A 17453-nucleotide genomic window follows, 5' to 3' on the forward strand; every position below is an offset into this window, starting at 1 on the left:
TTTAGTTTTGAATTCGTTTTTATTGTAACATGTAGTTTTCATTTTAATAAATTAATAATAAATTAATAATTTAATAAAATGATTAAATCTGATTAAGAATTAGTAATTTTGTTGTGTTTGTCATCTTTATTAGTTTTTGTTTTTCAATGTATCTATGTAGTTTTTAATAACTATTTCAGTTTTAGTTATTTTTAGTCATTAAATTAAACTAAAAGATGAGAAAAGTTGCCTTGGCTTCCAGGTGAAATAAAATGAGTTTACACTTTTTCAAAAATTCATTTCAGTTAACGTTTCTTTAATTTCAAGTGACAAATTCAAGTGACAAATAAAAAAATCATTTATGATTTTAGTTTTAGTTAACTATAATAACCCTGGTAGTAAAGCTTTTATTTCACGTCATACCATAACTAACATCAGCGGGAATGAGAAATGAAAGTTTGCCTGAAAATGTCTTTGCTCAGAAGTTTCTCTTTCATAGCTCAGGTGTTGTATCAACTTTGTCTCAAATTCACTTTAAGACTAAAAACTATAAATGGTTTGCTCTTGGATGCAGAAACGTTTGAGTTCATAGTGAGATCTCTGACTTTTGATTGCATAGTTAGTTTTTGGTAATAAAATATAAATATGCTGTAAGTATTGCATGAAAAACTTGCATAAAAATGGGAAAAGTCCTTGGAAACTGAAATAAGTTTAAGTTGACATACTTAAATTATTCCAACAAACTGAAATAAAAAATGAATGCTATGTAGAAATATAAAAACAAATAAAAATGACAAGAACAATAAAATGACTAAACCTTGCAATCAAATTAAAATGAAAACATATAAACAAACATAACTTTAATATATAAATACTAAAATAACACTGGCATTTAATATACATGAAAAGAAATTGAGGTGTACATTATGTAAAAAAAAAATTCTTCTTCAGATGTTGTGTGTGTGTGCGTGTGTGTGAGCAGTTTCTCTCAGCTTATAGAGCAAACACTCATCATCATGTGGTTTTCGTAAGCCTGAAGCACATTGTTGTCGACTCAGAAGAGGAAAGCGTGACATGACCTGCTGATCTTCTCTCTGGAATAAAAGACTAGATGTTTCACTATTTCTGATTGGCTTTATATCAAAACCAAGTGAGCTGTCTAGGCAGTATTTGAGGACATCATAGGTGCTCCTTGCTCCTTTTTGGTGAATTGCAAGGAAACCAATGGGGCTCAATTTGACCCAACAACACTAAAGTTGAACCCAGTTTTTAACACAACAGGAGTTAAATAATGGATGATCAATAAACCTCTCTCTCTTTCCAGCATGGTTATTTGACCAGCTTATAAATTGCTTCCATTTGTTTAGTTGTGGTGCCGCTTCTGTGATACCATAAGTGTGTTTAGGAAAGATTTGTTCATATGGTTTGAAATTAAAGAGTCGCTCATTTTCCATCTGAGAGATTCAGTTTTCAACTCGTGCCTACAAAGCTGTTGTTGAGCACAAACGCAGAGCTCTTAATGAGCTCGTGTAAAAACAGTCATCGGTGAACACGTGTAATAACCGTCTCAGCGGGGCTCATTATCTCATATTAAGCTGAGGTCATTACTGCCCTCTGTGTTTAATGGGTCTCATGCAGCACTTCGTTATGAGGTTTCACTCACTGAAAGTGCTTGACCACAGGCACAGACCTTTAAAAAGCGTTTAAACGAGTTCTTCATATATGCATGAATGCATGTTCACTGCTGTTCAAAACTTTGGGGTCGGTAACATTTAAAAAAAAAAAAAAATCTGCTTTTATTTGATCAAAAATACAGTAATGTTGTGAAATATTATTACAATTTAAAATAACTGATTTCTCTCTATTTGAAAGTGTTATTTATTCCTGTGATGCAAAGCTTTAGTCACATGATCCTTCAAAAATCATTCTAATATGCTGATTTGCATATTATCATCATTATTTAATTATGTTTTAGGATTCTTTGAAATATAGAAATTTAAAAGAACAGCATTAATTTAAAATCTTTACAGTCACTTTTGCTCACTTAAATGCATCCTTGCCGAATAAAGTATTAATTCCTTAAAATCGCACTCGCTCCAAACATTTGAACGGTAGTGTATGTACTGTATGTAATATCTGCAAATATTTATATTATTTAAAAATAATAGCTGAATTTAAGGAATTATCTAAAGGTAAATGCTCCATTAGCAGCATATGTGACATCGATTCCTACAGAAAATAATTCCCTAAATCTAAAAAAACATACAAAAATTGCATTTCTATACGGTGAGTGTGAGTGGAGGGTTTAAAAGCAAAAATGTTAAAGCAAAATGCATTTTTGTTAAAACACACATAAATTCTAGTGATGCACTGGAATTAATTTTAATCCCAACAATCCTGAAGAAATGCTTTCTCTTTAGATTACCCTTTCTTTCTCTTCTGAAAGCAAAAATAGCATTTTTAGCTGAATATTTTGGTTGGCCTAAATTTAGCCGCATCCCTAATGAGTTCTTCAGTAGATGTGTGTTGTTTGAGTTGTAAAGTTGTTTAATTCGTTCTTCTGAAGTGGGACGGCTGTTCTAGGTGGATTTTTACTCAATTAAAAAGTGCTTTGTGGATATTTACTTTTATTTTCCTCTGGTGTTCAATCACATTTCAAGTCAGTCAAGTCAAATTTACTTACAGTATAGAGCACTTTTTCAAAGCAGCTTAAAAACCCTGGTGTTAATGTTTATTATATCTTAACTTCATGCTTTGTATAGTCACATTTTGCAGATAAGAGCTGGATGATAATAATAGTTACATTTTGAGAAGATACGAGCAATCAGCTATAGTTGAGATTTGCTGTATAGTATATATCAATGTACTGTATGTATGTGGATATACTTATAGTAACTATTTATGTAGAGCTGTGAGATAAAATGTCGTGATTAAAAGATATTTGTTTAGTTAGTTATTGGCTCTGGGTGATTTACAGCGTGTCATAGACGTTAAATTCTATAGTCCTTCAAATATATTAAAGGATATTACATATTTTCAAAAATATTTACTAATAATATTTTTTATTGACCAGGCCATCTGTAGATTTTGCTGCTGTACTTCTGTTCATAAATGAGACGAGTGTTTGTCATCAGATGATGTTGATGTCAAATAGCTCAATGTTGGCAGATAAATTGGCCTGATCAACATAGAAGTCATAATGGGTTTAATTTATTCTTAGATTATAGATTGATAGAATTAATTTATTCTTCACCCATTGACTTTAAATCATCTGTGTCTTAAATGCACTGCTGATTTGAAGACACGTAACACTGCAGATCTGATTGAGGTTGTTTTCTGTGATGGGTTTAGGGTTAGGGGAGGGAACAGTTTGTACTTTGTGTGTAAAAAAAACATTTATGTCAATGGAAAGTCCTAGAAAACATGGAAACCTAACGTGCGTGTGTGTTTGTCACATGTCCTGACAGCTGCGGAATGATTTATATGGGGTGATTTGTGCTTGATGTCCATCCGCTATAGGATCAAACTCCATGTACAGTCTGTGGTCTCGCCTCCTGGACTCATTCGTTTCCTTTCGTTACTGTTTCAGATCAGGTCTCATATCATCGTCACTGCAGTCCGTGGAAAATCTGACCCGCCTGTTTGTAGACATCAAACACGACCACACTCACTCCCGAGATCCAAATCTCTATAGTATGTTTCATGAGAACGTATACTGTGCATGTTTGATGTTTTTCCAGTTTTTTGATGCATTAACCAGGAAAATGCATCTTGCTGTTGATGAATGTATCAGTCATCTAACAGATCGCTGAATCAAAATGGCTCAGATGCTTTACTGTACTGCTGTAAAACTCAATTGCTTGATTACATTTTGAAGATAAAATGTATAGATTCAAAATATACATTTGACCTTGATTAGATTTGAAAGTGGCATCTTCTGAGGCACATGTGGTGTTTGCCAGCGCAGAACTCACTGGGATGTGGATCATTACCAGCAAGATGCTTCAAAGTGCTTTCTACATGTTTATCATTTCACATGTCCATAATCAGAAAAACATCTAGTTCATATTATCATAAACACCATAAAAGCACTCTTCAAGAACTGATTATATCAGTAAATTCTATCATCATGGCCAGCGCCGTCACACTTGCTCAGAGCAACTGAAGTGATTATTGACTGAGTCTCTTAGTTTTGATTGCAGTTGAAGTCTGGATTGCGATTGCTGCTAAACGCAGGGCTGAATGAACCGGATCGTCATTGTGTTCAGAGAAACCCACAAACCCCAGAGCTGCCAAACGTGATAAATGAGCAGCCGCTCTGCCCTTCAGGTCTCTCATTGGCTGTCTCCAGGGGAATCTGCGCTGTTTGTTCCTGTGGCATATCCAATCAAATAAACACGCGTGTGTTGGTGTAATAGGGGTTCATGTGTGGGTCGATGGGGTTGAATCAAGCGTGTTGTGTTCGCGTGAGGTGTGTCGTACATGGCCTGAGGTGTTACTGTTAATTCTCTCATCATGGATGTGTCACTCATGAGTGTGTTCCCGCTGATGATGTCTGATGAGCTGCTCTCTGGGGTTCTGCTTCAATCATCACTCCCACTTTTGACTTCATAATGGAAGTCTTTTATGTCAGGGATCAGTCACAATCAGAATGTTGTTCCCAGAATGAGGTCATGAGGCAGAATATGGGTTAGATGGGTATCCTTTCCTGTAGCTCAATCAATAGAGCATTGGTGCTTGCAACGCCAAGGTCATGGGTTCGATTCCCAGGGAAAGCAAGAATTGATAAGAATGTGAACGTGTGAACCTTGAAATGCAATGTAAGTCACTTTGGATAAAAGCGACTGCCAAATGCATAAATGTAACGTGAATTATCCAGTGTTGGAATCTGCTGAGAGAATTCTAGAACTAGAGTTTTCAAGAGATCTACAATTTAGAGTTTTTGAGTTCTCTTTTGCAGTTTTTTTTAACATGGCTGAAGTCAGAGTTGTCTTGAGCCAAGGCTCATCGATGCACGAGGGCAATGAAGGCAATATCCCGTCTGGTCCGAGCCAACAGAAGGTCTACTGTGGCACAAGTCACACACAACTTTAAAGCTACACTGTGTAATTTTTTAAGTTGATTCTTAGCAAAAAACACTTTCAAAATAATATGTGCTCATTAATGTGTAATTACTTCTACCAACTAATCAAGTATTCTCGTAAGCGTAGAATCTGCCATTTAGAATACATACGAGCGAGTCGCTCGAATGGCGGAAGCCATGTTGCGCCTCCATCTTGAAAATACATTAGCCAAAGAGGGACATACCTGGAAATTCAAGCTTCGCCTTTCGCGTTTTGACACTCAGTGGCACCGTGACGAATGCGAGGGGGAGATTACTCGTGATTGCCGGCAGATTTGAAATAATACGGCCACCGTATGAGTTAAAACTCCCTCGGAATGGGAGGGGCTGGAAAGTAATATTCAGTTGGTAGTCATAAACAATTTCACCGCGAGATGGAAGAAAATCCTACACAGTGTAGCTTTAATGATGGTTATTGGAGGAATGTGTCACAAAAAAATGCATCACACTGAAGCTAAATGATGCTAAAATAATGGTAGGAGTCAAAGTTGACAGTAACTTAAGCCACTTTTGTCTCTCTAGAACGAAGTTCTGACTAATCTAAAACAGATTTATGAATCAGCCCATGCAATTAAAGTAGAATTTTCATTCACAGTTTCCATTGTGAGTTCCAAAATTCTCATCAGGAGTTCCAAAATAGATTTGTAGATTTCATCAGAATCCCGCAGTGAACTCTGGTTGAATCCAGTCCGATTGAGTCCCAGCGAAGGTCTCCATTCTGTCACACCGTTTCCACGGCCTTCATGCAGCGTTTCCATGGAGAGCTGGCGGTTGCTACGGAGCGTCGTTTGTTAGTGTCAGTGTGTGGGGCTGCGTGAGGATTCCTGGTGACCCGAGGGTTCGGCTGGCCTCTTCTCACAATGGGCCGACCCGTTCCAGAGTCCCAGTGCTGCTTTTGTTGCCACACTCATATATCAAATGCATTCTCCTGCCAGCGGCTCCAACAATTCTTCTCAAACTCTCACACACTCACATCAAAGGCCCAGTGGGGACATTCTGTGAGTTCGACACATGCAACTTCTGTTCTGTGTGTGTGTGTGCGCTTGTATCTTTCTTCTCCTATCTGTCTGAATGAGAAAAATCATAATTTCTCATGTCAAAATGTCAGTGATTGGTTACGCCGCTAAAACGAAATATTGAATTAATTGTAAAGTTCTAATGTGTGTTTTATTATGCATGTTCACATGATTTATATGGTAACACTTTACAATAAGGTCCAATTAGTTAATGTTAGTGAATGCATTAGCTAATACTAACCATGAACAACTGCTCATTGTTAGTTCGTCAGCTCAGGGCCATTAAATAATATTAACAGACACAACTTTTGATTTGAGTAAATTATGAAATTGCCATTACTAAAGATTAATAAATGCTTTAGAAGTATGTTTCTTGTTTACTAATGTAGATAACTAATGTTAACAAATGGAACCTTATTGTAAATTTTACAGTTTTTCTGTTAACTAACTAAAAAGCTGCAAACTCTGTAAGCACACTTACTCGTGTGCTAAATACACTGCAGTTTTTATCAAACGGAATTAATATAGACTTCTAGTCTACATCAGACGTGTGTGGCGAGTTGCAACACATCACAAATTAATTGCTCTCTTTATAATCAACATAACTTGATGGGCCGGTACAGTTGACACGGTATAATCTCCTCGGTTTATGAAACACACCAACTTGTTTTATTCACCTATTCGTTCTTCAGTCAAATGAATTTACTTAAATATCATATGAATTTATTACATTGAGTATGTATTTGTTTTTAATTTAAATAAGATTTTGGCTATTCGAACAGCTCATGTCCAGCTAATTCAAGCCATCTTCTGTTTCTGATCATACCACGTTCATCCATTGACATGCAGCTTTTTGTGCATCTTGATCATTTGTTTTCATCGACTGTCTTCAGCTGAAACTTCTCTCTGAGTTTGTGGATGAATCTGATGGGTATTTTTAAACACACTGAGAATCAGGACACAATTTCACAGCCCCGTTGAAGCACGCCCCGTCAAAAGACAGTGTGAAATCTATGCAAATTCAGCCCGAATAGTTCCTGAAACCCGCCGAGAACAAACCCATCAGTCCACAGCGACCCGCTGCCGTCCAGAACCGCTTCACTCCTGCTGAGTGTCTGAACACACTGTCTCTAATCTGACACTGATATTCCTCCTCATGCCCTGAGTGCGGTGTCATCGCCACCAGAGGTGTGCGTGTGTGTGTGTTCCTCTCAGTAACTCAAACACACACATAGTTGCAACAATGCATAGTTACATTTTATGCATCTCAACTAAATGTAGATTCTTTCTTTTAAACATTTTTTCCTTACATATTTGTTTCTTCATGTGTGCAGGTGTCTTCTGGGATCCATAGCAATGATTATCGGTGAATCACAGCAGAGCCGGCCCCCGTCAGCTGTCCGTGACCAATCAAAAGCCTCAGAGTGAGCAAGAGGGCGGAGCCAGTCTGATGATGGACAGACAAATCATCCACTCAAGTTTAGAGCCCCGCCCCTTCTCTCCGCCTCAGCAATGGTCACATAGAAGCACGGAGACATTTCTGTGTCATGTTCCTCTCGTTTTACTTCTCCGAAAGAACGTGAACATGTAGATTGAACTTCAGTTTTCCTTCTTTTAGCTGTTTGTTTGTTTATTTGTGTGATGCCCAGCGTGCTCCGCCTGCGCCGTCTCGTTCGCCAGGTGCCGCTACAGACCAGCCTCATCTTCCTCTTCTTCCTCTGCGTTCTCAGCGTGTTTCTCTCTTCCTACTTCCTGTACGCTGTCAAACGAGAGCTCGAACCGTCGGTCACTGCAGGGCATGCAGCGGATGACCTCTACGTGACCTCTTCTCGACCACTCCCCTTTCTTGCCGGAGTGGGCGGGACGTTGCCGTCTGATGGCTATCGGTCGGATCCGGTCGTGTTGGTGTTCGTGGAGAGTCAGTATTCGCAGCTCGGCCAGGAGATCGTGGCCATCCTGGAGTCTGCGCGATTCCGGTACCGGATGGAAATTTCTCCTGGAAAAGGGGACATGCCCACGTTAACAGATGGACTGCGGGGCCACTTTGTGCTGATTGTGTATGAAAACATCCTGAAGTACGTGAACATGGACGCCTGGAATAGGGAATTACTGGACAGATACTGTATCGAGTTTGGAGTCGGAATTATCGGCTTCTTTAAGGTAAGAGACTCTATACCAGTTTCACACACTCGCTCATCAGCGTTTCTATGGAATTCCAAAGCTGCCAAAACAATAAAAAAAATACATAAATAAATATATGAATAAATGTTAAAAATAAATAAATAAATAAATAAGTATTTATACTTTTATTTCCTTATTTATGTATAATTGTATTTTTTTCAACATTGATACATTTTTTCATTTATATTTATTTATGTATTTATTTATTATTTTGGCAGCTTTGGAATTCCATACATTTCAACTTCCTACTTGGAAAAGTGCATTGTTGTAACCAGTGAAATTAATAATACATGGAGAAAGTGAATCAATAGTCTCAAAGCCACTGGCGGCAGACGGGACAAATCTAAGATGTATGATATAAGATTTAAGATATAGGCTATAGGGATCTCCCAGTCACGTGACCCCTAGCCGCGTGTCAGCCATTTTGACGGTATATATCCGTCAGCTACTCTGTGGCAATGGATCTATTATTAGGGGTGGGTAATATATTAGGGAGTATATTATTATACTAATAATACTATAAATATTAGTATAATTATTTTATAATTAACCTAAATATTGCAATACTTTGCGCTACAGTATTGATATAATTGCGTGCGCAAAATATCTCGATACTGAACAGAATCGATTTTTCCCCCCACCACTATTATTAGTGCAGCAGCCGTCAGCTCTTCACGTCATGTCATCGCACTTATTAGCATCACAAAAATATATATATACATAGAGGAAGATAAAGGATTTAGGAATCATAGATCCATATGAAGCACCACAAGTTCTTTTTACAGGCATTAAATGTATAGAAAAACTTCCTGACATTGAGTTCGGTGACATTTACAGCTACCTTATTCACTTCCCATCACGCTACACCGGATCATAAAAACATACAAAAGCTTAGCAGGCTATCGGTTGTCATGGACATGTTACAAAAACTGAATAGACGTAAAAAGTAGGGCTGTCAAACGATTAATCGCAATTAATCGCATCCAAAATAAAAGTTTGTGTTTACATAATTTATGTCTGTGTACGGAGTATAATTATTATCTATATATAAATACACACACATGCATATATATATTTAAGAAAATGTGTTATTTATATATAAAATATTTATATATAATATAAATTATATATAATATAAATATACATACACAGTATATACATGCAAATATTTCTTAAATATATACATGCATGTGTGTGTATTTATATATAGAAAATAATTATACACCATACACACACATGTATTATGTAAAAACAAACTATTTTGGATGCGATTAATCGCGATTAATCGTTTGACAGCCCTAGTAAAAAGTCAAGTAACCTTGTATAATTTCATCTAAACTTTATTGTATATTTTACATGCACTTTTATAATTTGTTTACATTTTACTTCTTGTACCTTATATCACAAACAGATGGAAGCCAAACACCACCATCAGCGTTTTGCCTGTTTATTGCCGCCAACCACTTGTTTCTCCGTTTTGATTCTTTTGGGATACTTGGGATACGGTATAAAGATATTCCTTTTGTATGATCACGTATCTGATCGCATCCAACTGCACAGCATCGCTCGGGCATGATAGGAATATCTCGCGACGAGCTGTAGTATCACTGTAGTTTATGTACTGTCTATGAGTATCACCGGCGGTTTAGCATTTTCTATTCCGTCAAGATGGCTGCTCCAAATGGCGTGACGTCACGCGGGACATCCCTATTGACAAATTCAGCCGAAACGGCTATTTTTGGTTTCAGGCCGAAATGTTTTTTGTTTTTTTTGGAGGGCTGAAATCAGTGACTGAAACAGATGTTTAATTAGCACTTCTCCAATGGAATGTTTTAACAGTGTTCAGCGTCTTTTTCGTGCACACAACGTGGATAAACAGTTAAACATGTCAGCTGTGTGGACACTAGCTCTGGATTGACAATAATAATTTCTTGATTTGAATCGGTAATGATCTAAAATCTTATAGTCAGTGCTGTTTTCTGTTGATGCATGAACAAAACTTCGCTAAACATTTGTAGCGTACCTGCCATCCAACAATTACAAAAAGCTTTGTTACTTTTGATATAAAGCAAAGTCTCAAATGTCGATTTTTTTTTTAAATTCAAACAATGAATGTTGTTTTGGCGCTCTTTAATACATCGTAACAGATCACAGATCAAACACACGTGAACTGATAATCTCTTCTGCTTTACTACTGGTTATAGCACCAAATAAACATGGGTGAACATCAGAAGAAATGTTGAAAGATACAATACAACTTACTGAAATGAATCCTCTCTCATATAATCACTCAACCAGTGTTTTAACCAGGGAAAGATGTCAATAAAACATGCATACATTCATATAGTATATATATTAGGGCTGTCAAAAGATTAATCGCGATTAATCGCATCCAAAATAAAAGTTTGTGTTTACATAATATATGTGTGTGTACTGTGTATAATTATTTTGTATATATAAATACACACACATGCATGTTGTATATATTTAAGAAAAATTGTGATTTTTGTATAATTTATATATAAAAAAATTATATTTATATATAATATAAATTATATATAAATATATACAGTATATGTATGCAAATATTTCTGTGTATTTACAAAATAATTATACACAGTACACACACATATATTATGCAAACACAAACTTTTATTTTGGATGCGATTAATCGCGATTCATCTTTTGACAGCCCTAATATATATACATATATGATTTGATTATAATGTTCCAAAATCTGCAAAGCAATCAGTAGTGTTGTTATTTTCTTTATTCATTATTTTCTGAGTGTCTTGCACTATGAATATATCCCACATCTGACTTTGTTTGGATGGAAGCAGCATGTATATCAGATCATCTGATGTCACTTCCTGTCTGTCCCGTTAGGCCAATGAGAACAGTCTGTTGAGTGCGCAGCTGAAAGGATTTCCTCTGTTCCTGCACTCCAACCTGGGACTGAAGGACTGTACGGTCAACCCTAAATCCCCTCTGCTTCACGTCACTCGAGCACAGCAGGTCAGACGAGCTTTCAACGCTCATCAGCTGAAGTTTAACTTAAATAAAGCGTTATCTGTGTCTGTGTCAGGTGGTTCGCGGTCCTCTTCCCGGGGATGATTGGACCGTCTTCCAGTCCAATCACTCCACCTATGAGCCGGTCCTGCTGGCCAAAACCCGTTTCTCGGAGAGCGCTGGGCTCGCTGCTCTTCTGCACACCTCTGTGGTGCAAGATCTCGGGCTTCACGACGGGATCCAGAGGGTCCTGTTCGGACACAACCTCTCCTTCTGGCTCCACAAGCTGGTGTTCGTGGACGCCGTGTCCTTCCTCACTGCGAAGAGACTGTCTCTGTCCCTGGACCGCTTCATACTGGTGGACATCGATGATATATTTGTGGGCAAGGAAGGGACCAGGATGAAGGTGTCGGATGTGAAGGTGCGTTAAAGAGATCGAAACATCTGCTTTTGTTTAAGCTTTTTGCCACTATTAGAAGAAAAGTGTGGGGGAAAAAAGCATGGAAACTAAGGGAAGATCGAGAGAATGGATTTGGGAAATCACAAGCCAAATTACAGCTGGAATCTAAAGCTAAATATTATTCAGTGGCTTCTTTATTTAGATTTTTTTTTTTAATGCAACACAAAAAATATATCTGGAACAATCTTATGAAAATATGTCCGGATCACGTTTGTGTGTGTGTGTTTAGGGACAAAATCATCTTCAGAATGGGGATGTTAATGAATTATGTGTAGATTCGTGAATATCATAAATAGTGTGTGGTGTGTGTATCTTCTCAGGCGTTGGTTGAAACTCAGAATGAGCTGCGGAGGTCGATTCCAGACTTCACCTTTAACCTGGGCTTCTCAGGGAAGTTCTTCCATGCAGGTGAGTGAGAACTGCACAAGATCCGCTTTTGAGAAGCATTGATGATATATATGATGCTGAAAATTCAGCTTTGCATCACAGGGATAAATGACATTTTGCAAAATATTGCAATAGAAAATATTTCACAATTGTAACGCAGTTCGTTGTTGCGAGGAGGAGGAGGCTTTAAAGACTTTAATAACAAAATCAATAATCAAATACAAAATGAAAGTAAAGACAGCAACCCCTCACGGACGACTGCTGTCACATATAACAAACAGAAACATAAATCCAGGCCTGTCCTCTCTCGTCCTTCACTGTCGGCGCTCCTCCTTTATGCTTGCGCTCCTCCGTGAGAGATACGAGACCGGTGCGTCGCGCAGGAGTCGCTCATTAGCAATCACGCCACCGGCCTCGCGCCGTACTCGTCCTTCTCGCCACAACAATTATTACAAATTTTTTTTAATTTTTGGGATCAAATAAATTCTGCCTTGGTGAACATAAAAGACTTCTTTCAAAAACATTTTAAAAATCATAATTATTCAAAACTTGCCACAAAAATGAATAAATGTGTGTGTGTGTGTCAGGTACTGATGAGGAGGATCTGGGTGATGATCTGCTGCTGTCATACGTTCATGAGTTCTGGTGGTTTCCTCACATGTGGAGTCACATTCAGCCACACCGCTTCCATAACCAGAGTGTGTTAGCGGAGCAGATGATCCTGAACCGTCGCTTCGCTGAGGTGACACACACACACACACACACACACACACACACACACACACGGGTCTGGAGTGTTTTATTCCTATTTCAGTTCTGACTGTCATTCTGTGTTTGTGGCGTTTGATTCTGTCCTGTAGAATCACTCTATCCCGACTCATCTGGGTTACGCAGTGGCTCCTCATCACTCCGGTGTGTATCCCGTCCACATCCAGCTGTACGAGGCCTGGAAGCGCGTATGGGACATCAGAGTGACCAGCACTGAGGAGTATCCACATCTCAAACCCGCTCGATTCAGACGCGGCTTCATTCACCGCGGCATCAGAGTGAGTGTGTGTGTGTGTGTGTGTGTGTGTGTGAGCTCTGCTCATTAATATAAACCCTCATTATGTTTGTTCATATGTGTCAGCAAATGAACAGTTGAACTGATAAATTGACACTGACAAGTGCATACGACTGTCACATTCTGCCCTCAGTGACATTCAGATCTTCACATTGTTATGAAGAGTGACAGCCAGAGCTTTTACTCTCCACTTACTCATCATGCTAGAACGAGTGAATAATGAATGATTTTATTCAACCACACAGGACAAATGACATCATCATGAAAAAAAATCAACATAAAATACATAAATGTAATCAACATAAATAATAATTTTGTAATTATAAAATAAAATAAACAAAATTATATTTTATAATTTGGAATTTATTAATTATGAGTTATAAAATAAATGAAATAAATATGTAATAATTATAAAGTCATTTATAAAATATAACTATTCAAATATTTTATAATTTTAAACAATTATGAAATAATATAAAATATAATTTTTTTTTGGAATTATCTAATACATACTTTATATAAGAAGTAAAATAATTATAAAATGATTGGGTTTCCCAGTGCTAATAAACATGAATAATTTTGTAATTATAAAATCATTATGAAATAATTTTCATAGTTACTTCATATGTAATAATTATTTTATAATCATGAAATAATATAAATTATAAAATAACTGAATGCAATAATTCAGAAAATATTAAATAAATAAATAATTACAGGTATAAAAAAATATCTAAAAAATAATGTTAAATGTTAAATAATTATGAAATAATTGTTTCAGACTTTATTCTTCCTTCAGAGCTCAGCTCAAATCCGATGCGATTATTGTTCATGCGCAGCTCCCGTACTCTCCAGCAGAAATGAATGACTTCCAGTGTGTTCTCAGTCGTTCGTCAGAGATGCTGAAAAGCTTTAAAGCACTCACGGCACAAGACAAGATCCACAATCCCTGTTAATATCAAAGGTGTTTGTTTCATGCAAAGACCAAAAATGAACAATACGGCCCCTGAACCAAGCGTGAAAACAGTCCGCTTGAGAAAACGTCTCAGTTGTGCTTTTCTTCAGGAGCAGATTCATATTCTGCTCGCTCTCTTTCTTGCGTTCCATAATGAGTTTGAGCTCCTGAGTTCAGTGTGAGATGTTATGAATATTACATTAGCTCACGTCTATTTATTCCCTCAGTGAGACAGGCGCTGTACTGCATGAGTGTGTGTGTGTGTGTGGCTCTCACATTAAGTCAGGCAGGCAGTGTGTGAATGCAGAACTGATTGGACGTCACATTTGTGTGTGTTTTCCTCAGGTGCTGCCCAGGCAGACGTGTGGTCTGTTCACACACACCATCTTTCACAAGGACTATCCCGGCGGCCCACAGGAGCTGGAGCGACTCATTGACGGAGGAGAGCTGTTCCTCACCGTCCTGCTCAACCCCGTCAGTCTCTTCTTACACATCAACTCACTGTGTTCATGCGCTTATCGTCAGCAAGACTGGGATATATAGCCATACAAATGTTAATCCTTTTCAGCATTTTGATGACCTCTATTTGAAAAAGTATTTCACCTGAAAGGAATTAAAAGGGTGTTTTTGGGGTTCCCAATCAAAAATGTTTAATACTCACAGTAAAATACACTAATAATGTTGGTGAAATTAATCAAGACATGTTTTTAATAATTGAATTCAAGAAAGACTGATGTGTAATATTTTTTATTTATCCAAACAAATGACCTGAATAAGTTTTGAAGGAAAAATATTATGGGTTTTCATGTGCTTATCAACGTAAATAATATTTTTTTAATTATGAAATAATTAATAAATAAATGAAACCATCATGTAATTATAAAATAACTATAAAATGATTATGAAATAATACTTTATAATTGTTTTAACTCTTTCACCCTTCCATTTGTCCTGTTGTCGACAGACTCGGATGTTTTAAAATATGAAACTTATGGTACAAAGACCTCTTATATGTCAATAGAGTAAGGATTAGATTAATTTTATGTCATGACCCCTTTAAAATTGTACATCTAGATTTTTCAATGTATGAAAATTAAGCATTCACTTTTATTTGAGTGACAAACAAATCGCTGAATCCGAGTTTTGAATTGAAATGGGCAGTTTGAATGGATTTAGAGAAACGAATCAAATTTAAGAATTCTTACACTGTTTTTATTACAAAATTTTATTATGAGAGATGCTATTAAACTTTCTCTGAACACTTGCATAATAGTCACGAGACAAGATCATAAAACTAGTTTAAAGGAACACGCCGATTTTTTGGGACTTTAGCTTATTCACCGTATCCCCCAGAGTTAGATAAGTCCATACCCTTTTCATCTCCGTGCGTGCCGTAACTCTGTCTGACGCACACACCGCTAGCCTAGCTTAGCACAAAGACATGTAAACAACATGTAAATAGGAAAATGTTGGCGTTATTTTGTCACTTTTGGGAGCAGTATGCTAGCTGGAGCCATTTACCTCCAGTCTTTGTGCTAAGCTAGGCTAGCGGTGTGTGCGTCAGACAGAGTTACGGCACGCACAGAGATGAGAAGGATATGTATGGCCTTATCTAACTCTGGTGGATAAGGTGAATAAGCTAAAGTCCCAAAAAGTCGGCGTGTTCCTTTAACACATGGTACTAGACAGCTATGTAATGAGGTCATGTGACCACAATGTAGCGTTCTACTGTTTTATCATTGCATGCTGTTTACATACTAATTAACAGTGATACATGATCACAGATGGTATAGAATATATTTGGTGCAGAATATTCCAAGTGCAGCCTTAAAATACGTTTGATTGGCTGAAGTGTCTTTCTTTCTCAGATTAGCATATTCATGACTCACCTGTCAAACTACGGGAATGACCGTCTGGGATTGTACACCTTCAAACGGCTGCTGAACTTCCTGCTCACATGGACTCATCTGAAACTACAGACGCTTCCTCCAACGCAGCTCGCCGAGAAATACTTCCACCTGTTCCCGTCCGACGCCGAGCCGCTCTGGCAGGTCTGTGTCAGTGCAGATTCATTTATAAAGGAGGATTTCAGAGCACAAATATAAATCTACTCAACATAAAACAAAACAAGAAACATGCGTAAAACAAAGATCTATGGTAAAATTAAAAACTGATGCACAATGCAGGATTACAGTTGGAAAATGCAAACTAGTCAAATGAAAATAGTCACAGTCTAGACATCCAAACTGCATTTGAAACATGTGATTCGAAACATGTTTCTCATTTGAATAAAGGCCAGCAGTTCCCAACACTTTGCTCAGTTCTCCTGTCAGTCGCTCAGTCTAATCTTAACTCTTTCTCTGTCTCATTGAAATCTCTGCTGTGTGATCTTGTGTTCAGGACCCCTGTGAGGATAAACGGCACAAGGACATTTGGTCAAAAGAGAAAACCTGCGACCGCTTCCCAAAGCTGCTGCTCATCGGCCCTCAGAAGACTGGTGAGGGGCAACAGCGCCATCCCATGGACACATCCAGATCCTGTTACATAAATCACTACAGTGTGAATAATGAATGAAATATAAAATGGATATATATTGTCAGTGGTGGCTGGTGGGTTTTAAAATAGAGGAGGCACATGAAATTGTATTGTTTTCAGCTTAACTGCTTTAAAATGGCTTTTTGGTCACTTTTAGATAGAGAATGTAGAAAAAATTACACATACAGCAAGAAAATGTAAATATAATTTTAGTCACCCTGGGCTATCACTTGAAGCACAAATCCATCATTCTGTCTTTGTAAATGCCTGTGTTAAAAGAGCATATTCGGGTGTTTAATGAAGCTGATTGCTGTAGCCCAGTGGTTCCCAACCCTGCTCCTGGAGTACCCCCAACACTGCACGTTTTCTTTGTCTCCCTAATCAAACACACTTGATTCAACTCATCAGCTCATTAACCCATGTGATAATGAGCTGATGAGTTGAATCAGGTGTGTTTGATTAGGGAGACAAAGAAAACATGCAGTGTTGGGGGTACTCCAGGAGCAGGGTTGGGAACCACTGCTGTAGCCGATATCCAACTTCGGCTTGGGGTTTTCCTTCACTTTTAATTTGTAGCTTCTGTTCGAATGGTAGCTTGGTAAATTTGTTGGCAATTTAATATACAATATCTGTACTCTCTATAATTAAAGGAATAATTCACCCAAAAATGAAAATTCAGTCATCATTTACTCACCCTGAAGTTGTTCCAAACCTGTATGAGTTTCTTTCTTCTGCTGAACACATAA

At 37.5% G+C, this 17453-nt stretch overlaps 1 protein-coding gene across 1 annotated transcript in view; it reads left to right on the plus strand.

The window, feature by feature from the left end:
- The window catches only part of ndst1a (N-deacetylase/N-sulfotransferase (heparan glucosaminyl) 1a), a 30166-nt gene that overhangs the window by 7137 nt on the left and 5576 nt on the right, over positions 1 to 17453 (plus strand). Inside the window, exons 2-10 of the mRNA XM_079892428.1 lie at positions 7452 to 8277; positions 11185 to 11313; positions 11384 to 11728; positions 12088 to 12175; positions 12742 to 12896; positions 13015 to 13200; positions 14518 to 14646; positions 16041 to 16223; positions 16573 to 16669. Of these exons, the coding sequence (XP_079748554.1) occupies positions 7759 to 8277; positions 11185 to 11313; positions 11384 to 11728; positions 12088 to 12175; positions 12742 to 12896; positions 13015 to 13200; positions 14518 to 14646; positions 16041 to 16223; positions 16573 to 16669 (1831 nt within the window). The 5' untranslated portion in view covers positions 7452 to 7758. The remainder of the gene's footprint in view (positions 1 to 7451; positions 8278 to 11184; positions 11314 to 11383; positions 11729 to 12087; positions 12176 to 12741; positions 12897 to 13014; positions 13201 to 14517; positions 14647 to 16040; positions 16224 to 16572; positions 16670 to 17453) is intronic.

The sequence above is a fragment of the Squalius cephalus genome (genome assembly GCF_949319135.1).
Source record: "Squalius cephalus genome assembly, chromosome: 14".
NCBI classification, from domain to species: Eukaryota; Metazoa; Chordata; class Actinopteri; order Cypriniformes; family Leuciscidae; genus Squalius; species Squalius cephalus.